Source organism: Maylandia zebra, linkage group LG7 (assembly GCF_041146795.1).
Source record: "Maylandia zebra isolate NMK-2024a linkage group LG7, Mzebra_GT3a, whole genome shotgun sequence".
NCBI lineage: Eukaryota > Metazoa > Chordata > Actinopteri > Cichliformes > Cichlidae > Maylandia > Maylandia zebra.
The window spans coordinates 6111185-6134695 of NC_135173.1; the positions used below are offsets into that span (position 1 = coordinate 6111185).

At 39.8% G+C, this 23511-nt stretch overlaps 1 protein-coding gene across 5 annotated transcripts in view; it reads right to left on the minus strand.

Moving 5' to 3' along the window:
* Nucleotides 1-1133: 1133 nt before the first annotated feature.
* Nucleotides 1134-23511, minus strand: part of ldlrad3 (low density lipoprotein receptor class A domain containing 3) — a 91056-nt gene continuing 68678 nt past the window's right edge. For all 5 annotated transcript variants that reach the window (XM_004563399.6, XM_076885620.1, XM_024803369.2 and 2 more), the window contains 2 exons: nt 3586-3988; nt 1134-3033 (listed from right to left, as the gene is read on the minus strand). In XM_004563399.6, the coding sequence (XP_004563456.3) occupies nt 2829-3033; nt 3586-3988 (608 nt within the window). In that variant the 3' untranslated portion in view covers nt 1134-2828. The remainder of the gene's footprint in view (nt 3034-3585; nt 3989-23511) is intronic.

Consider the following 23511-nt stretch of genomic DNA (forward strand, 5'->3'; position numbering starts at 1 on the left):
TCACCTGACTATTTGTAAAAACACGTCATCAAAAACGCTGATTTGATTAAAAAAAAGATAATGGTTCTTGTTATTAAAAAATATATCATTAATATATTTCATTATTGCATCCCTTTGCTATGTTAGTTGCCCATTTTAATAGAAAAAATAAGAGAAAGCTGAAGTTTCGAAAGCTGTTTGCGTCTGTGAGCAGTTATATTTTATTAGATCAATTAAAAAAAAATTAAAACAAAATACTGGCAGCTGTCAGCGCTACCCCTCAGCCTCCTAGTCAACACACCTGTGGTGCAAATTTCAAAATCCCACGTTATTCACAAACCCGCCCAGTGGGGTGACCACAATACCCCATCAGCCTTGTACATTTGAGAGTTAGCAATCCTTATTAATCATAATAAGTTAACAGTTGAATGTAATATGTAAGATTACTGTCCCAACTGATTTACAAAAAAGTGGTCCAGATTACCTGAGGTCACCTCACTGAAGTGCTGCACAATTTCATGTACTTTATTCTGGACAGAGAACGTGGAACATGGAGCTTCCAGGGAAAGTTTATGATTTCAGGATGAGATGATATTTTTTTAATTTTTATGTGTGTGCGACACAGAAATTGAAAAAAAAAAGAAGTTTGAATCCTGGATGAGGTAGTTGAATCTTGGACGAGGGTGTCTAGTGATAATGGCCAAAACATCCGATGAATCCAAGGTCCACTACTGACGATGTGTCCCAAATCTTAATATGATAACCTAGATCAGATCTCTAATCCCCCCAAAAATGGCAGATTAGCTTGGGTAAAAGACTGAAAGTTGAGGCACACAACGATGTGTGCTGCTGGTAAAGTTTGTGGGCTGCCTTTCCTCATAACAGCCATCCCTCAAGATTCTCACCATTTAACGCAATGCATTATCAGGGACTACAACATCTAGTCCTTTTACTGAATTACTACATCTAGCTCATTATTGTGCTATTGTACTGTTACACTGTGGTATGTTGCTTTTACACTCTATCATCCAGATGATAATAACATTATTATCAACACCTGTATTTAAAAATAATATTTAATGTCATAATGACTATTGTGACTCATGACAAATAAATATATAAGAATTGCATACAAAAAAGCCATACACGTAATATCTGAGTCAGAAATATTTATATTATTTCCAATGTACAGAATACAAAGGGTAAAAAGATCATCATGGACCACTTCACAAATATGTATGAGAACAAATGAGAAATAAAAAGAGAAACTGAGATATAAACTGAATCGTCTAACTGGTACAATCTGTCCTGAGAACCATTTTCCAGTTTTACAGCAATAACATGAATTCTGCTTTACCCAATAAACCTTTGCATGTTCTGATATAATAAAGTTACAGGCATAATAAATGTTCCTTTGGAGGGAAATAGGTTTATATAATGACTATCTTTGGTTTGATTGTTTTTTATTTTTGTACCTGCATCATCACCGCTGCCTCTAGGCGAGAACTAAAAACTTAATTTCACTGTTACACATTCATCTCCCACTTTTAAACTCCAAGTAGCCTTCTACTTAAAATAGATAACTTTCTCTATTTTTTACACATACATATGTATGCGTGTGTGTGTGTGTGTGTGTGTGTGTGTGTGTGTGTGTACAGTGTTGAACAAACCATTTGAAATGAATAAAAGAGCATTCGGATATGAATTTTGTGATTCTAATACTACTGAGGATGAATTTTCTGAATCACAAAGTTATATAAATACATTACATTTTGGAAGACAGCGTGTTCTTAAAAGGTTGTCTGACAGCTTATTGTTGAATACCACAAACAAAGAAGGCACTAGCATAAAATAAGGCCTCAACACAATTCTTTGTATTTTCTATTTCTTTGTGTTTACATAAAATACTTACAGGCCTTCAGATAGAAATGCATTACCAGCAGGGTGGTTCTTTTGCTTAGAGGAATTATTTATGAAACTTAATACTTACATAACTTCTGCTCTTCTAACTATATAACTTATATAATCTATATAATTTCTAACTCTGGTCCTCTTCACATTTTCAGCTGGAATTTAACCAAATGACAAGAAACAGTGAACAAACAAATACTGAAAGGAAAGAAACAACCTCCACTCATCTTTAACAAATATCAATAAAATCCTATTAAAGAATCTGCAACTGTTAATATTTATCACTAGCCATATTATTAGTTCATGTTTCACATCAGCACTTCAATCAGATAAAAACTCTCTCTCACTGAGACGCTCCCGTTTGCCACAGCTACATGGGATTCTGTTAAGTCTGAAATCTTCTCAGCAGGATAGATTTGATCTATTATTAGAGTATTTTGCAGTTGAATCGAAAATAAAAGTCAGACATTGTAGACACGAAATCTAAAATTGAGAGGGGAGTGTCGCAAAGTGCTGCACGACTCTGACTTCGCTCTCCAAGTGCTGCAGAAAAGTAACGCACAAAGACAAATATCACCACTGACACACAACATTACATGTTAATGAATATGTTGATGAAATAGCTCCTACTTCTTTAGAGATACAGTTTGTGGTCACTGGTAGGTAATATACACAGTAATTCTTCAGGGGGAGAATTCAACCAAACTAGTACAGCTGTGATCCCAGCAGGGGGCGCCAACACACAAGCTCAGTCCACCAGGGAGAGATGTTCTTCAGTGATATGTCAGCAACAAGCTGAGGTCACTGTTCAGCCTGTCAGTCCTTGTTGAATCACCTCAAGCGGGTCTTTGCTGTGGACTGTCCTGGCATCATGCTGCCCTGCAGCCTGGTCCTTGAGTCCTGCAGTCTTTAAGGTCTATCAGTCTCCACTAAAGCAGCTACAGCTGGGCCGACTCCTCTCCGGAGCAATCGCTCGGCCGCTCGCCTGTGGCCACAGTTCTGGGTGTTGAGGGGGTGCAGGGATGAGCCGCGGGGTGGCTCACGGGGTCCTGTGGGGCCTCATATTGAGGAAGCTCGCCTTCTGAAGCAAGCTCTCCATCTTGGCGGTAAGGGGGCGGAGGGAGGTCAAACCAAGGAGGTCGACTAAAGACAGAAGAAATATTACACTGGGTTGTACAAACGTTTCTGTGCCAGCGATCAAGAGCAAGGAAAAAGAACAAAACAGGATGTATTCTCCCATCTGAGAATATAATGGAGTTAAGTAAGAACTATTTTGAACTGAAGTTTCACCTTTTCTCATTTAGTTTCCATTAATATGAATAATTATGCAATTGTTTAGTTTTTTCCCACTGTTAAAAGAAAGCAAACTTCCTTCTTTTTATCAGGATCTCATTACTATTATTTTGCCATTTTAGCAAATGTTCTCTTTTTTGGAGCTAATATCTGAACAGGAACATTTGTGTTTAATAATAAATGAGTATACAACAGTTACACGATTGTTCATTGCAAATAACATAAAAGCACCCGTGGGAAGCATGCTGACAGATTTCTGATTGGAAGTAGATCATAGTTTGATAGAACAGCACATTTGAGCACTGTTATTTCTTTTCATTTTTCTTTTTGGATCAGTCTTAGGTTACAGTGTGAAAATGTAGAAATATGTATACAGACACTAGAACTATTTGTTCATCTCACCTGACATCTAGAACAGCTTGTGAGTATGATGGAGGGGAATCCATGGAAGGTGCTGAGGGATACAGGGTCCCAGACAGTAGCTGCAGAGCTCGAGGTGTTGAGCTGTATTGACCGGTTGTGGTGGGTGAGCCAGGGGAGAGTGCCGGACCTCCAGTGTGTAAGTGTCCTCGGTCCAAGATGACCAGACGGGACAGCAGCAGGGGCTGGTGATGGTGGTGGGTATGTGAACTTCCTCGTACGCCTCTGGGCAGCAGGACGCTGCGTTTTCTCTGGTGATGGAGAACCAAAGCCAGCAAGGCTACCACAAGGACAAAGATGACGGTGCTGCCGATGACGGCGTAGGTGATGCTAGGGTAGTAACGCAGGCGATAGTCCAGTGTCACAAAGTCCTGGCCAGGAGCTTCTGTGCAAGAGAGGAAGGAAATGAAGAGCAAACTAAGGATGCATAATGTAGGTGGATGAGAAAAAAAAAAGGATTAGTGGTGCTGAGGGACTCAGAGGGGAATGGAGGAAGGAAGGATGTAGAGGAGGAGGAAGAGGGGAATTTAATTTAAGGAAGATGAGTTGTGGTGTTGGAGAGCCAAGGGAATGGAGAAGGGAGTAAAGGAGGCAGGCATGAATATCAAGCAGTAAATTGTTTTTAGGTTCATTTGGAAATGTATTCTATGTGATTCAACAGCGGCAGCCTCTCCTGGAGATGAGAGTGCTAAGCAATACGCATAAAGCAGTCAAACTCACCCGAAGAGCTCCAAGAGACAAAGAGAACAAATCAACCATGGTGCACCAGTGCAGAGGCTACTTCTAAAGCCTGGTTCATAAACAGGGACTCTTTAGTATGACAGAAAAAGAAAGGAGAGGGAAGCTAAATAATTCATAGTGAGGGCAAAACAGCTTATAGCATTTTTAGAAAAATGCAACTTGAAGATGAGAGCGGGCAGCGAAACACCAGGGGCCGTCACACTTTGCCATGTTTGTCCCAGGGAGATGCAGAGTTTGCAAACTACTCAAGAGTCCAGTGAACCTAATGTTCACAATGAGAGCTGGAGCCAAACACACAAGCGCAGAGCAGCCTACCTGCTGCATGAAATGAGGAAAAGGATGACAGTAATGCTACAGGGCACTGCAGCTTATTATTTTAGATAGGATGAGGAAGGGCCGCTTAAATATTTCCGCTGACTGATATTACAGTGTGAGAATTTCAATCAGGCGTCGGGATGGGGCTCATGTAAATGGTGTTTCAGCTTACCAGCTGACTGTACTGTTCTATTAAGGAGAGGCAGCAAGAGAGTGGAAAGAAATCTATTTATTACAGAGCTGCAGAAAGGATGTGCTGAGGAAAAATGACTATATCTAAGTATTTTACAGTTGCTATTTCACTTCAAATTACACTAATGCTAACTAAGGCTGTGAATATCAAACCTCAAAGTTCAAAATACTTTCCTCGTTCTCTGCTCAAGGTTTCCATTTGCTACTTAAAAGGCCATGTGCATTAAAGCCTAGGAAACTAACTTCTTCGTCCACAAGCCATCATGCAGACAGTTGAGGCTATTGCCCAGATAGCTTGCCAGGAAATGACCATTACAAGACATCTTAAGGTCAAATCAATAGTCTGAAAGTGCTTCTAACTGTAAGGATTAGATCCCCAGAAAGTGCAAGGTAAGGCAAGCCTTTTTGGAGCTTTTTGAAGTATTCTATGCTTATACAGACTTACAGGCTCTTGAGGGATATTGTGTTTAGTACAGAGTAGAGATCTTCTCCGCATTTATGAGGTAGAGGTACAGAGACCCAGAGAACAGAACCACAAAAAGCTCAAAGTCAACTAACGTGAGTCTTTCATAGTGATTATTATACCAGCTAAGATGCTTATGAAATGGAAGTCCACTTTCTGATTTCATCTGCATCAATTTACACACTACTAATATGCAAGGAAACAGGAACATATGTAAACCATCGGACTAACAAATGAAAGCTTTCCAGTTCAGTCCCAGGAGGATCTGCCACATCAAATATGTGGCGCTCCCTGCTGTGGTAACCTCTGGTGAATAAGTGAGCAGCTGAAAGTAAGGACGGAAATTCAAATCATGCTATGATTCCAATGTGTACACAAAGGGAAAGTTCTACATTTTTGGAGAGGGGACAGCTTGAAGCAGCAAAAAATTAGAGCCTGACAGATATTTAAGGAACCTGAAGGACATTTTTCAGGATTTTTAAGGCTGATATTGATACTGCACAGTTTAAAACCTTCACATTCAGGAACACTGGATGATATTTGTTAACTGATAAAATATAATATACATTTGGAGTTTGTATTTGTTTGTTTAATCATTTACACGCATATTGGCCGATATTAACTATCTGTATCTGCTTTTATAATGCTGAAAAATGAAATTTTATTTAATTTAAAAAGTAAGGAAAAAGTGTGAAAGTTCTGATGTTCCAGTCTCTGCAAACAATTTTACAACAATTTTCTTGTATGTTTTAATATAGGATCCAAAACAGGAGACATTTTTTAACTTCTATACTAGATTTGAATGTAAACTAAGCCTACTATTGAATTGTGTTTTTATATTTACTCTTTACTCTTAGACTGCTGAACACAGCCAAAGCTGCAGCTGTAAGAATAAAAACTAAAAATGCCTTTTAAGCATTAATTTAATAAAATACTAAATTATGATCCATCACAGTCCTTATCTTAAAGACAGAGCTGTCACACTGATAAATCTGTTAACTTATACAGTTTTCTTCCCCAAAAAAAGCTTTGACTAGGCTGGACTTTATCAAAGTAGCAGCTCTGTTCCAGTTCCAGTAATTGTGATTGGTCAAATGGTGCCAGCACCACCCCTTTCATGTGAACACTCAGAAGAAACCCTTATGAAATTAGGCTTCATAATAACTTAATAATAATACAGTTTTGTGTGGCTGCTTATCCTGATTCCTAATGTTAAGGTCAGTAAACCCAGATAATGGAAGGAAACCCAGAGTGTAATGAAATCACCTCATAGCACAAAGCGCTAGCTGCCTCAGCACATGGACACAATAAGTTTTGACTGATTGAAAGCAAGTACAAATCATCACTGTGCAACACACAATAAAGCATAACACTATGAGAAACATTTTTTACAACCAAATTTTATTCTGATTTAACTGCTACGTAACATTAAGATATATTTATGCCTCTAATCAGAAGAATTGTTTGTTTTGACAAACCAGCAACCTTCTGTCGAGACAGAAAATGGTTTTCAGCTTCCATTCTCTCTCTTCCAGACACCAAGCTGCAGGTTTCCTCTGCCTACCTGACCTTGAAGGCCCAGGGGAACCTCTGCAGTGTGTGCGTGTTTGTAAGTGTGCTCACACATACTGCTGAATTCCCATCAACCAGCCTGGCATACAGCCTATTTGTGAACCAGCGTGTATAGTCAGGGGCCCCATGCCTTAATTAAATCTAATCTAATTCAGATGCTCCACCCGCCTGCTACCCAACCAGACACCAGCAACTAAAACAAGCCCCCTCGACCCCTCCCTTGTGATTTTTAAATTGGCCAGTCCTTCACGCTACCAATTAATTATGAACTGGACTCAGTAGAGAAAGGCAAAAACAAAGAAGAATCATTTCCATAATTACCTATTTAAATAAAAAAAAAAGGCGCAAATAAAGAGATCCCACCACTGCCAAACTATGCTGCCTATCGGGTTTCAGTGCAGCCTTCTGGGAGCAGAAAGAAACATACACAAAAGAAACTCATATTGCTGTAACATTAACAATGGGAGCCTATTTGGTGCATTAGCGGCAGAGGTCTGAAAGGCTGTTCAAATCACACAGGAGATAAAAAGACAGGGAGAAAAGAGGGTGAAGCAGAGACCCTCTCTGTCAGGGGGAGAGAGAGGGGGATGGATCCTGTGTGGCAGCCCCCCCACCTCCCACCCCATACTGTGTGCGTGATTGAGCCCTGCTGCCTATTCTGTATGGTTTAGTTGAAGTTATGGTACAAAGAATGGTGTGATCATCACATGCAGAGATAGGTGAGCAGGTCTCATCATCAAAATGGAATTTTTGATAAGCTCTGTAATGATGCTGGAGCAACACGATACAGCACTTCAATAAATATCTATAGTCAGTGCAACACGGTGGATCTGAAACCAAATTATTTGTAAAAATATTCTAATAAATGATATAAAATGAGACACAAGGTCATTATTTACATGAATAAAAACATCTTGTCTGGGCTGGGCCTGTGGACTCTGCTGTGTGTTAACTTGCTGCCAGACTGAAGAGAGAGCGAGAAGGCACAGCTGGTATCTGTGCATCAATACTCCATTTACTCCATTTATTTTTGATGACAGTGACTCTGAGTCCCAGTCAAACTCCCATTCTTTACAGACACACAGTCACAGCACACGGGATATAATTATTTGCTTTGATCTGTAAAGCTTGCTATTATCTGCCCGTAAACCTAATTTCTGTGAGGAACAAGTTCACACATCTAGTGCAAAATCTAGTGCAGTCGTTTATTATATAGGATACTGCAAAGACTTTCGGCACCATAGACATTCAGATTTGTAAACATCCAGTGGCACAAGGTAGAAAACTACCTTATTTGTCTGTGTCTATATGTCATGTTGGGTCTTACACTCCACCTTTCTGGGAACTCCCAGGCCCTCCAAAGGCCTATCTCCCCTCACCACACTCCCTGCCGGTAACTGATGCCCTCAGGGGTTGGTGCGTTGGTGGTTCTTGGTGTCCGGGCTGGGCGCTCAGGTATGTACCAGCTCACTCCCGGTGACTACTTGGCGGTGCCTGGTGCCTGTTGCTCAGGCCTCATCCGGGGCAAAGGGGGCCCTCGGCCCTCCAGCCTCTGGGCCTGCGGCTCGGTTCACTCTGGCACAGCTGGCTGCTGGCAGAGCCGGCTCCATGCCTGCTTCATGCCCTGGGGGACAAGGCTCTCTACATCCTCTAGCAGACCATTACATGGGGAAACCTTTTGAATACAAGCGTGCTGATCCACACAGGTGTGCACACGGGTGTTAATTTTTCATAGACATAAACTACACCTCTATTGGCTGCTATTTCCAAGCACATTGTGCGCTGTCGGTCCTGCTTGCTACACAACAACATTCAATATTTAGTATTTACTGCTGTTTACACTTAGCTAGATTAACGTGATGGTGTTGTGTTTAGTATGTTGCTCTGTTTTTTTTTTTTTGCTTGTTGTCTCTTCTTTTTCTCTCAACAGGTGACCCAGGAGATTTTATTTTCTCTTCTTTCTCTTTTTAAGTGCCCTTTCTCACGGTCCCTCTTCCCTTCTGTTTTTCTTTTCCTTCATTTTTCTTTCTCCCTTTCCTATCCCCCAGTCATGTCTGTCCCGTCTGTAACAACTGAAAATAAAATAAAATAAATAATAACAACAAAGGTCGATCAAATGGACCAATACGGCAAGGCCGTGATGATCCATTTGGCAAAGTAAATCCTTGGGTATCCATTGGTCTTCAGACAACAATTCTGACGGCTAAAGAACCAAATGGGACAGGCAAAAAAAAAAAAAAAGGTAGAAAACTACCAGGAACTCCTGGGAACTGATGTAAAGTTCACATTTCTGGCAGTTTGAGGTAGCTTAACCGTGCCGAATGAATTCTTCAACATGACTAAAACTACAGTCGTATAGCCCTGCAATCCCATCACTGCATCACTCTTTGATTACTAAAAGACACACAATCAACAGAGATAGTAAACCTGCATAACTACAAGACCACTGAAAACCCTGTGAAAGTGAACCAGGAGGACTGCTACCGTTTTAAAGACACAGGTTGGTTTCACCAAACACTGATACTACAATTTCTGCAACTTGTTAATTGATGAATAAAACATGTCATCATAGTAGCAATCGCAACACATTTCTTTCTTTACTCGTCGTGAATGTCCTATTAACCTTCTCCAATAGCTTTGTCAAGGAACTCTAGCAGGACATTCCATTTGACCTAAATGTCATGATCAAAGCTCAACATCAAAGATCACTACAAGCTTTCCTGTCTTGTCAAACTAGACATGAAAGGCTTGAATACTTTCGTGCTGTTGAGCAACAGCAAAGCCGCTTGGCCACGTTTGACTTCATGATTCCAAAGTGAAAGGATTTCTCATCTTATTTAATTGACAACCATTACAAAAACTACACTTTTAAAATCCTGCTTTTTCACAATTTACAAAGTTGGAGCTTATGAGTGATTCGCAACCAGGAGTACTAACCCACAAAGTAATTCTATAGCTGTCAATGGTTTTAACAAAATAATTGGCTACAATGAAATAATATTACAAAAAAACAACAACACCATACTGAGTGGATAATTGGTTAGGATAAAAATGGTAAAAGTAATAAGTGCATTGTAGTATATTTACTCAGAATAATCCCCTTCATATGGCAGCATGTTGAAAGGGGCTGCACTTTTGTTCTGCATTAATACCCTCTCTCTGCAGTGCTCCCAGCGCCACTGGCACCTCTTACACTGCATCGACACTGCGTTTATAAACTCGTAAAGCTTCCATATGTGGAGGCTTGGGGAGAGGGGCTTGGTGTAGCCTTTCAAATAAGCCCCTCTAATCACATCAGAGTGCCTTCTCCCCACATCTCTCCACCTCACACTCCCCTCTCGCCTACACTCAACTACCTCTAGTGCCTTTTGTTTTCCCATCTTTTTCTTCTTGTCTATTGTCTGCCTCCCCCTGCATGGTGCTCCCTCCTCTCCTCTCCTCGTCTCTTTACTTGGTGTTTTCTTGCTGGTCATGCTGGTAATTTACTGTCATGGATATTTAATGTACTTTGCCATTCTGATACACCAAGCTTGAGAATAAATTAAGCAAAATTGTTATAAATAGCTAAAGGGATCATTTAAAAAAAAAGAAAAAACAAACAAACAAACCCCCTCATACACCTCCCATCCTTATCTCACTTTTTCTCTCCAAATTTTTACTACTTACTTTTCAGCAGTTCATTATATCCCACCTCTATTGATCTTATTACCTCTGCATGAGAGAGAAGATTTAAAGGAGCGCACAGAGGTCACAGGCGGTTGTTAAAAGAGGACACAGAAAGAAACATGTCCAAAAGGGAGAGGGAAGAGAGAGTGTCTTTTGAAGCTTTATGCACACAGCTTTGCCAAACTGAACTCCACCTAAAATCTATTAAATGAGATACGAGTCATACAGACCCCCTGCTGTATGCCTTCAGTACCAGGAACACACTCCTTTTGTCTGAATCTCTTTGTGTCATCCTTTCTAAACCTTGCTAACAGTTTTTATTTTTTGACATCTTCCCTTTTTCCTATTTTTGTGTGAATTAGAAAGGACTAAAACAAGAATGGGAGCTGTCAGGAATTCAGCCTTGATCAAGCAAGGTCCTACTAGGTAAAAATAGCTAAATGATAGGCTTGCACTCAAACTGTGCAATTCTTAACTGGTACCTTTTATTTAAAACAACAATTTGGCCGATAGCTCATACTATTTTTTTTCCCCGATTTCATTTTTGTTCTTGACATTTTCCTACTCTGTATCATAAAAAAAAAGACATCTTGAGTCTGAAAATTGCAGTTTGACAGAATTTCAGGTCGTCGAACCTTATTCCATAATTTACTGAAACGTGCAAAAGTAAATGGAAATATAGTATACAAGACAAAAACTAAGTTGTACAAATCTATAAAGCTTAAGAACCTTAATTTGTCAGCACAACCTAAACTTTCTAATGTAAGCTTTCTTGTAATTTCTTTAAGCAGGCTTCAGGAATAGTTCTCCAGGCTTCTCAAAGGACATTCAAAGCTCTTCTTTGGATGTCTGCTGCTTTTTGTTCTGCTGTCTGTTGAGCCACACTGCTTCAGTAATGTTGAGGTCCAGACTCTGGGGAGGCCAATCCATGACTGATAGTGTTTTTCTATCCAGGTATGCTTTGACTGCACTGGCAGTGTGTTTGGGATCGTTGTCATTAAGAAAGATTAAGACATTGCCAATCAGACAATTTACAAATGGTATTACATCAAATTATTGGATTAAAATCTGATGGTGCTTTTCTGTGTTGATAATTCAACAAGATCCCCAAATCATGACAGAGCCTCTACCGTGTTTTACAGATGGCTGAAGACACACACTGTTGTACCTCACTCCTGATTTTCATCGTACATACTGACAGTCGCTCTTTAAAAAAGAAGGATGACCTGGACAAGAACTATCCAAAGAACAACTCAAGTTCAAAACCACAAAAATGAAAAAACATCTGGTTCCTTGAAAGGAGAATACAAAGAAATTAGGTGTAGCTGAAGACTGTAGCTGATGAAACGCTGAAGATAAAGCAGTTTAGAAATAAAAAAAAATATAGCAACAACATGATGAATTTAGCAGAATACATTAAGCACTCAGAAAGTTGATGTTTTCTGATAATATATCAGTACTATACAGTAAGATTTTGTTACCTACCAATCAGACAGAACCAAACGATGTGTGTACACTCATATTTTGGTCAATACTCATTGGAAAGCCCTTTCTACTAAGATTCACATGATAATGTAGGACAGCCTGTAGGCAATCAGAGATTAAGCTTCGACATCAACATATGCCTTAACTGAAATTAAAAACAAAAATTCAATGAGGAACTGCCTCAAAGCACATGAGACAGAATACTGGTGAAAATATAGTACATGTCCACAAACACAGAAAACTGTATGCAGCTACTGAAGCAAAGTGAGGGCCGATGTTAGTGCAGAATAGGCTATTGAGAGTGCAGTGATTAAAACAAGCTCCAAAGCACTCTTTTGTCTGTCTTTAATCAAACTACTCTGCAGATCAACGGCTGACATGCCGCTGGGTTGCTGAGATACAAGCATTTTTTATTTTTATTTTAATGGAGCCCATTCCTTTGGCTACTTGCCAATGAATATGCTAACTAGCCACTGTCAGAATACACTTATCCGAAGATGAACGAGCAAAGTAAAAAGAAAAAAAAAGAAAAAAAAAAAATCGGCCTAATAAAAGACTCCACATATCTTAATTGCCACACTTAAAACGCCTCTGAATAAAGGGAATGAAGATATTTCCTCCCTCTGGCTCATTCCTGAGGGATAAGATAGGGGCTGCACAGATGTTCTGTACTTTCCCCATGCACAGAAGACTCATTTCGCATTCACAAAGTCTCAAATTTAAAAAGCGTTCAAAGTAGGGTGGGGTGGAGGCTGTATGTGCGTGGGGGGATGGGTAATCATCCTCCACTTTCTGCATTCCAGGTTTGCTTCAAACCCCGGAGTGCGCCTGCCTTCAAATGCTAGAGCTGATATAGGAAAGTCGCCGCTGTAGCCTCTATTAGATATAGTAACTTTGTCTGATGCTGATTATGGGTACGAGGTTTCTGGCTGATTTGGAATTTCTCCTGCCACCGTTGCAAAAGCAGAGTGATAAAATAAGGTGTGCAATGGATGAAATGCCTACCATCATGTATTAGCACACTGGCGAGCAAAGGGAACAAGAGTGCACAACAACGGAGAAGAGAACCACTAGGTGTCAGGCTGTTCACATGCACGGTGCAACGTTTAGTATTAGGCGGGCATCCAGGGTAAGGAGAGGGCGTGCATTGGGTTTGCAGAGTGTGACGAGGAAGCCATGCCATCTGGCTTCAAACACACCCACAAACAGATACACACGCGTGGCATTAAGACCCGGTCCATTGAATACAGCGTGAACATTAGTCAGGAACGTACATTCGTGAGCAGAACTTGCTGAAAGTTTAGCAGAAATAAAGTTCAAACATTTTCACGCGCACACCCACATATTCACAGACAGACTGCTCTCAGATCCTCATACGAGTGAAAACAGCAGTACAAACAAAATTCCAAAATTCCATAAATCCTTTCATCCTTGTCCAGAGCGTGTTAACTAAACCCACGCCACATGGTGATTAAAAAAAAAAAAAAAAAAGTGGGGTGTGCGGGGAAGATACTACAAACCACAACTTCTTTGGTTCATTAATGCCTTTATTCTCTGTAGACGAGACTATCAGCAGAACGGAGTCTAGAGGGTGAAAAAAGCCCAAACTCTTAAAGTGATGGTTACAGTTTCAATGAGCACAGCTACAAAAAAAAAAAGGGGGGGGGGGGGGGGGGGGGGATTAGAAAAGTACTTTCACTGTCTTTTGGAACATGTTTACACCTGCAGATAAACTGAAATCTGCATGTAGAATACAACACAATTGCCACACTTGGATTTAATACTAGCAATCTATCCTTCTCGTTGGCATTCTGCCTGCATTGTGATTTAGCTGATTTTTTTCCTTTAATTTTTCATGTACACTATGTAAAGAAGGAGAGTAGGTGTGAGGGTGGGAGGCTTATCCGTTGTCAACAAAAACACGCAGCAGAGGTAGCAACACTAGATTCTTTTTATTTACGGGAGAATGAGTATGTGCCAGTTGTTGACTTTGGAGATGAGAGCTTTAGCAGCAGAGCAGACATTTGTAGTGGTTTTATTTCGATCTCTTCACACCATCTAATGCAATCCAATCATTCTGAAATCCAGATCAACTCCACCAGGAGTCTGGCTGTTTCTCTCACATGCTGATAGTGTTAGTGTAGCAGATAGCGTGTTAGCACCTCACTAACACAATCCCCTTTATCTACTGCAGATAGGACACCCAGATACACATCAAAGTTTTGAGTTCCCCTCACAAATGGGACCCATGCCTCACATCTATCCCAGCTCATGTTTTCGGCACTGCACTCGAGACGTATGGTGTTTGCTTGTGTGTTGTGTCTTACAGATGAGACGCGTCCACTCAGGCAGCACTGATAAATGGCTTTTGGTACAGGCAAAGAAACTGTGAAACACTAAGGGATATTTCATCTGGAAGATACTTAAGAAACATGTGATGCCTTTTACTCCTTCTTTGAGCAAAGTCTGTAAGATCCAATACTTTCAATGAGAGTACATTAGTAAGTGAATTTGAAGCAAATGAAACAGTGATTTCTGACCTACTCCCATTGCCAAAGCCTTCTGAACAACTGCCTACATGCAAATAATTTCAGGCTGGCAGTATTTTCAACCAAAGAACAACAGCTCGATTTATTTCAGTCTGCTCTAAACACGCTTAACTTGTGCAGATCAAAATACAGCACAAGTGGTTGCTTTTAAAATTGCACTAGAGTGTTTGAACCCTGGCACTTTCAAATTAATTTAAACCCCTGCTCTCTCAAAATATTAGGGTTATGCACCCAATACTTCAGCATCTGAGCCTCCTTACTGTTCTCTGTGCATTACTCTTTTATAAACTTTTACTGCCAACAAACATCCTCCTGGTGGGATATAAAAAATTGATTGAAAGCTGCTCTGTAAGCCAAGCTAGGAAGCAAAGCATGTTAACTGCTCTGCAACAGTGCCGTTCCAGATCCCTTTGGCATCCTAAAATTAATATTCATGCTCCATGTTGTCACCCCGTTCCTGTTGCTCGTCATGTAGTGTGTCTCCTCTCGTTAGCATGCGTAGAGAAAGCGTGAATTAAGGACAGGCTGTGTGTATGCATGTGTATAGGCCTGCCAGTCTTTCTTTCTCACCTCTTTTTGTTTTTGTGGAAGAGAGCAGTGAAAAATAACATCTATATTTGTGCTTGCATGTGTTTTTGTACGTCTATCCTATTTCTTTCCTTCCATCTGTCTGTATATTCTTTAGTCTGTACATGTGTGTGTTTGTGTGTATATGTATGAGTGGTGCTTTAGGGAAGGAAGGTTTTCATGCTTCATCAGGCCTCTATTTGCCTGTCCTGTAATAACTTGTTCGCTCCATTGCTTGCCACTATCAGACCCCCCACGTGCCCCCCCCATAACACTCTGTCAGAGCTTACCGTGGGCGGCAAGAAGAGTGGAGGGGAGGTGGGTTAGAGTTAATGGATGGCTCCGGCATCTGGAAACCATCCACAGATGTAAAGAAAGAAGAACACAGTACAAGGACAGAGGGGAAGGACTGACTAAAAAGGTGAGGAAGTTTGCTTTAATCAGTGCAAATTACATAGGACGATTTAATATATTGATGTATTATACAAGGCAATTCAGAGAGTAAGAGAGCTCTGCATTGGTAGGGAATAATTATATCCCATATTTAAAAATAAGTAGCAGCATCTTTTTCAGCTGAGGTGGTAAACTATACATGTATTTTTTGGTTTTTGCATATATATTCAAGCATAAGTATGGAAAAAACTGTAATTGGTCAGCTGTGGGATTATCAGTTATTAACTTCAAAAAGTAAATTTCTCATCTAACCATGGCTGTGTTTTGTTTGGAGCTAGTTAAGTTTAAACAAGAAAAAAGAAAAAAGGGAAACTGAAAAAAAGAACAAACAAGCAAATTCTTTAAATAATTTAAAGGCTTTCACCACTTCAGTGTACAATGCAAACTATTAAATGTTGCTGCTATTGAGGGATAACAGGAGAGCCATGAGAAGTGAGACAAAAGAGTAGCCACTCAAGCAGAGTGGTGAAGTACTCTCAGGTATGTTTATCAAAAAAAAAAAGAGAAGAAGACAAAAAAGATGGGCTGTGAGTCACTGTTGACTGTATAGCTCACAGTGGCAGCAACAAAAATGTCCCACTCATCTTTCTTTTTGTAACATGTTGAAAAAGAAGCTCGCATGTGGGAGCTTCAACTCTTCGTTTTTACAGAAAACCTTTCAGTGGAGTGGCGTGGTTGTTGAACGGCTATTATTTATTTGATTTTTTTCCTGGAGGAAAAAGAAGAATGGGGAGGGTGAGAGGTTGCTCAAGATCGTTGAGAGGCTTTGACTACAAGCCCGTCCCACCAGAACCTGACGGGCATGGTCTCCATGGCAACTGTTCTTTGGGGCCATAAGGTGAGTTAAGAAAGAGCGGAGGGGCGGAGGCCAGCCTGAGAATGGACACAAAGCAAACTCAGATGCCTCACAGACATGACCACAAATCCTAGATGTGATGGACATGAGTGATAGGGCTGGAGATACTCAGGTGTGTTTGTGGATGTTCATGAGATAGATAGATATATAGATATATATATATATCTATATATATATCTATATATATATATATATATATATATATATATATATATATATATATATATATATATATATATATATATATATATATATATATATATATATATATCGTATTTCCCGGACTACAAAGCGCACCTGAATATTAGCCGCACAAGCTAAAATCAGGGGAAAATCCTGTTTTGTACATACATTAGCCGCACCTGACTAAAAGCCGCAGGTGTTTCAATGTTGACTTATCATATGTAAGAGAATATGCAGAATATGCACAAAAGGGAATTGTCAGGAAAGAGATGGCTGTTTGGAGACACACCCCTTTTATTAATATTTTGAAAAACAAGTTATGGGTACATATTTGCACATGTAGTACATAACAGTAACCTACAGCACACCAGAAAAATAGATTCGGACTACCGTTTAGGCTCAGGTGCAGTGACACGGCTTTAACAAGAAGAAAAGTCAGTCATTCACCATCTTTCTCTTCTTCCTGCGCTCTAAAACCACCAAAGTCCTCTTCTCCAATGTCGGAAACGAACAGGCTCAGGGTGGCTTCGTCATCCACTCTCCGCTTCTCTCCTTCGTTGTCACTTTCAAAACCAAAGAAATCCTCGTTGTCAGTGTCGGAGTCGAACACCCTCAGAAGGGCCGTGGCGGTGTCCTCCTCTCCATCATGCAACAGTCCAGCCCTTCAAAATCCGTTGGTGATCGTGGATGTTTTCGCACTTTTCCACGCTGTCAGAATCCACCGGTGGAGTTGAGCATAACTTGCTTTTCGCAAGTTTATCGCCGCTCGTCATCCACGCCTCCCGCTGAATGCGTAGCGCTACTTTGAAGTTTGTTTTTCGCGCTACTTAGTACGGCACTACGTTGCCTGGTGGACGGACATGTGACTAACATACCACTCTTGAACCCCGATCCTTCCGCCAGGCAACGTAGTGCCGTACAACAGCGGAACAAACAGAACAAATCGTCTTACGATATGACAAAAATCATGGAAAATCCATAGAAAAGCCGCACCTGACTAAAAGCCGCAGGGTTCAAAGCTTGTGCAAAAAGTAGCGGCTTATAGCCCGACAATTACGGTGTGTATGTGTATGTATGTATGTATGTATGTATATATATATATATATATATATATTTTTATTATTAATTTTTTTTTTTTTTTTTTTACAAGGTCATCTCACAAAAGTGCCCAAAAAACAATAAAAGGCAGTGTCTGATGCCAGGGAGGATTAGGCTGAGTTGATCTGCAAATGATGCTATCGTGTGGCTATTTGGATTAAAAAGTGACAGTTTTAGAGCCACACAGCACAGGAAAAAAACAATTTCAACCAAAGTCCAATTACTGACAGTCTGGCAGCAGCAACAATATATTTTTTTCTGTAACGGGACAAGTCTTCTAATAACTGGTTAGCACAGAAGCGAGGACTGCTCAGTACATCCCACATGTTCTCTGTTCTCACTGTACACACTCTTATCTATGATGTTGTTTCTCCATTCTTGTGTCAGTATCTCTCAAATCTTTTGTTCTCTTCACCATTAATTTAAGTTTCACTGTCAGTCAGACTTATTTCATGGCTCTTCAAAGCATTCGGATCTCCATGTTCCATCAACAGCATAGTCTGAAAGAGTTTCTCAGCTTAATAAATACACAGACGCGATTAAATGTGCATCCTTTCTCAGAAGCATCTGAAAAAATAAATCTATTTAAATGTAATACATTGGTGACTGATGATTTTTAAAGTCATTCATTTTAAAAAGAAGTAAGATTTTTTTCTAATCAGAGGAAATTATTTTTTCTTTCTTGCTCATTCTGTTTGAGAATTCATTTGTGGAAAAACTCGCACTGGCTGACACAGCTAATCCATCACCATGAACATTACCACGTTTTGCTTCATGGTCATTGTGTGCTCTGCTTTTGGGAGGCATTTTTGGAGACATGTGGAACTGGAGAAGCATCTAGGTGTTAGGTTTCTTCATATAAATGTCTGGTGCAATTAAACCCCCATTAGGACTGTGTCAAACAAGGAAACAAGAAAGAAGTGTGGTAAGAAGAGGCGTGTCCCCAGCTGAACAGGAATCATGCACTAGCATTTATGTGATGTCCCCTAGATTATAATCATTTCTCATAATCATATCCATTATCATTTTTAGGGAACAAAAGCCAACGATGTAAGAAGGCAATATGAGTGTTATGTGTTTCTAATATCACAACACTCTTGAACACTCTTGCTTAGCTAGGACAACAACATGAAAAGCTGTCATCCTTACAAAAATGATCCACAGTAACTAGTGGTGGGAAAAACATTTAACAATATAAACCTGCTGTTAAGGTATATACAATAGCTGTCAGAACTGTCACAATATCCTTTTGTAAAAGCCTGCAGTTAAGACTGCTTATTCGACTCTCCAAGGGGAGCTGTCCCCACATCCACACACTGCTGTAATCAAACAAGGGAATGGTTATTGCTACTTGTTTTAAGTTGAGTGAGCATGTGTCTAGTGTAGATGTCAATTTTATTGATCATATAAGTGGCAGTGAAGTCATTAATCATTCAGAGGCTGCCACTCACAGGTTCACCTCCTGAGCTACTCCCAAAGTGCCCTGGTAACTGGCAGGTCTACACCTAAGATCAAAGCAGGTTAAATGGTTGCTCCTGTGCAGCTTATAGTATCTATGGTGAAATAATGACACACAGAGGGGCTCTGTGCACATCTGTATAGATTCTGTGAAGAATCTACCCGATGTCGTTAGCCATTTTTGGGTCCAAACTCTTCGGTTTCCAAACTCAAACAAACACTGTCATTTAGAAACTGCTCAAATTGTTTCATCTTCAATAAAAATAATCACTGTGGCTGCTTTTTTCCCCAGGTGTTACAATAAAGTTTAAAATCATGGCATCCACGAAAAACATGATTTAGGGTTTAACAGTCTTAGAAGTCAGCAGGAAGCTAGCTCACTAGCTGTCTTCTAAAGATGAAATAACATGTTTTGACTGAGGGATTCTTAAAAAATTAAAATGACAGCTCTGCTATCACTCTGGACATAAATGAAGGCAGAAAACTAAACAGCAGGTTGTAGGGTTGAAGTTGGGCTAGCTGTCATAACATGAGGTGGCTACCTACAGAGCTATAGTTAGCATAATATAAACACATTAGCAGAGCAAGATGAATGCTAACTTGTGAGGGTTCCCGATGAGCAGAGACAAATGCAATCATATCTGAGCGAACAGACACTGAAAACCAAACATTTGTCAAGAGAACATATGCTGGTAGATTGTTTCGATGACTCTATGGAAAAATACCTGGCCCTAAGTTTCAAGTACCTTAGCTAGCCTCAAAGTGTTCAAGTTTTAAATATGTGGTGTCTGACAAACCGCAAGCCAGTGGACTGTAGGTATGTTATAAGGATTTAAAATAAATGTTTTTATTAAAATAAACCAATATATTTAACAATTGAACAGACTTAGAAGTCAGCAGGAAATTAGCCTTGCAAGTTTCCTTCTTGTCAACAAGATAACACCCTTAACGAAAGCAATAGAAAGTTGGACACAGAAGCAGCGTTAGTACGTCATCATTTAACAAACACAGAGACAATGTGTGACCTGGGAGAAAATAACATTCCCCTTTCTACATATGAAAGGTAATGTATGAAGAGCCTGTGTTATATTTAAACAAGAAAAAAATGGAACAAAGTATTAATATAGTAATATTTTGTCGATCCATCAATTTTCTTCAACACTGATAACACATGTACTCCGATACCATAATGCAGTTATTAAATAAATAATTATTCGAGCTTTTTGTTTTTGATAGCCATTTGTTTTCTTCAATTGCACAGACAATATAGATAATTCAGGTGCTGCAAATAAATTGCTGTATCGCAATGCCATCATTATTATCTGTTTCAGGAGTCCCTTGAAAAAGAGGTTTTTAATCTCAATGGGACTTTTCCTGGTTAAATAAAGGTTAATAATAATTGTGGGCAATGTAACACAACGGTATTATACTATACTGAAGTTACTTTATCGTTCCCACCCCTAGTTCTATAGAATACTTCACACAGGCTGAAACAAAGCAAGTTTTATCTAATTCTAAATTCTGCAGCACTCGCAACTGGGAAACAAACAGTGCGCTCAAGAAAACTGCTCACTATCCCAAACACTCATATTAATAAGCACAAAGGATTAAAGTTATCTGGCAATCTTTCAACAAAGAACAGTGAAGAAACAAGACTTTTCCTTTGAACTAAATTCCACATGAAAAACTTTACTTTGTTCCAAGTGTCTTTGTTTCTGTTTGCACGCAAAAAAACTACAGGCCATTCAATGTCAAATTCCAGCATGGGGTGAGCCTGCTCAAAATTGTTAAAGATACACACAACGGTCCCAATTTATTCTGCCGGGCTGTGCTACAATAAGTCGGGGCTCAGAGTGAAGATAAGTGTGCAGGGAAGTTTATGAGCTGGGTTCAGATAAAATGGGATAAAACCTGCATTCATAACACACACACACACACACGACAGATATATAGACATGACAGATATATAGACACGATAACATGGTCTTTTTCAGGCACACACATGCACACATACACAAATCATCATCACCCTGATACACTGCCAGCCCTCCCTTGTGTACACTTCTGTCCTATTCTTCTGCTGCTTAAGAAACAGAACAAAACTCCATGATGCCCATTCTACCATTTAATCCCCTCTCCTTTAACAATAGGTCTGGTCAGGCTAACGGAAGCGTAAGGAGCCCCTGCGTGTTTTATCAAAGTCTAACAACAGAACAACATAGCCCACAAGTGAAGGTCTATGGCTCCTATTCATATCTTTCTCTAGAGTGGAATCACTGGCCTCTGTTTCAGTGATAAGAAATGAAGCATTATGGTCAGTTATGCAGCTCGTGCACATGCACTCTAAATGTGATGGTTAGAGTCGAAGAAGCGTGGAGTGATTGAGGGATACTGCTTAAGGGAAGACCGGTCCCTGTGTGCTTTCTGAGATAAGTGCTTGACCCTTTATGTATGGCAAAGCAAGCTGAAGCAATATGTGAAAAAAGCAAGTCATGCACTGTATGCGGTCTGAACAAATAATGAGGAGCTGTGCTGATGAAAATGCAGGAGGAAAAAAATTCCCAACAGAAATTTGATTTGTCTCACTAGAATATGCGCTAAGTATGTCACCATCTCTGTGTGGTTTTTGCACAGTCCCTATCTATTATTGCATCTTAGTTTTTCTTGCCTCGCTCTCCCTCGCTCCTCTTTTCTTTCCCTGCACACCGATTTGCATGTTTTTGAATATCAAGCAAAAAGCACAGTTGGAAATAGCTGACTGACATCTTCTTTAAGAACAAAGAAGACTGAAAGCAGTGGTCGATCAGTTGTGAAGACACGCTGAACGGTGTTCTGTGTAACCTCCTATGCTGACTAATTACGACACTATGGCTTCATTTAAAAAAGAAAACAGAAAATAAGAAAACAATAATCCACCTCACAGCTCATTAAAATCAATTCTTATAAAATGAATTATGCAGTCCATTATACAGTATATGTAAGCATGCACAAAAGCCCTGTGGCTTATTGACTAAACTGAAGCAGGAGAACTCAGTTTAACATTTGTAAGTGAAAAGGAGATTTTATTTAACATCTTTTGCTAATTCTTTCCCATGTTTTTGTCCATCTGCTTTGACAAGATTCTTTCTTTTGCTTGCTCATGAAAACACCCATGTGTATTTCATTTGATTCTCTCCCTTAAACATGGCTATGAAGATATCCCTTACACGTTTCCCAGTCCATATCATACAATTCGACTTCAGGTCTTTAGGCCTGCTAATCTTTTATACACCTTATTCTCAGCAAGAGCCTCAAGTGAGTTAGACATCCACATTAACCTACATCAACAACCGCCAGGCAAATATGTTAACACACACACAGGAGCATCATTTCCAACGTTATTGATCCCCATTTGTGCACTCACACATCCACTGGTTTTACCCTGCAATTAATTATTCTGAAATAACACATGTTTGCCCATGATCCCATCTATCAGCACTGGGCTCAGGCATGCACGCACTTATTCTACAACATATAAATGACATCTCTCTCCCACATAACCGCAGCTGAGGCAGACCACACATCAAGCTGTCGCGCACTGTGCAACAGAGTCTATGTTATGCGGATCAAATTAATAATGCAGTTTTAAGGTTTGCATCATCCATAGCCTGAGGGAGTCATATGATATGGTTAGGCAGGGTGATCATGAAGCATGCTGTGGATTGCTTGTGTGCTGAGGCACAATTGTGCAGATACAAACATGACTACAGCTGTGTCCCAATTCCTTACTGCATGCTAAAGCTATGTAGTGCTGATGCACTTGTCTGTCTGTCCACTAAAAATAACTTCAAATGTGTACTGGCAGGCATCAATCAGTTTGATACTTTGGAATATTAATGCCACTTCACAAAGCAAATGTGTTTTCCTGAATATTTTGTACTGTACTGTTTTTCACGTTCAACATCTCCCTCAAGCCGTCTCACTAATTTCATTCAGCCTTTTCCAACAATAATTAGTTTAATTTCCATTTTGCATGTGGATTTTGTATTACTTGCATTGCATTAAAGTTTTTAGAGATAAAAAAAGATAAAACAGAACACACAAATGAAATTAAAGCTGGTATATAGGCAGGTGCAGAATTTCTATCATTAAAAACGACTGTGTGTACCGGTAATGTGAATTTAAAAACAAAACATAACAGCGCTTGCCAAAAGGTAAATTAACAATATATTTGCTTCTGCATGGAAATGAACTCCTGCTAGTTAGAAGAGGTTTGTTTCAAGAGACTTATGAGGGGAAAAAAAAAACCTTAGAAACAATAGAAATCAAAG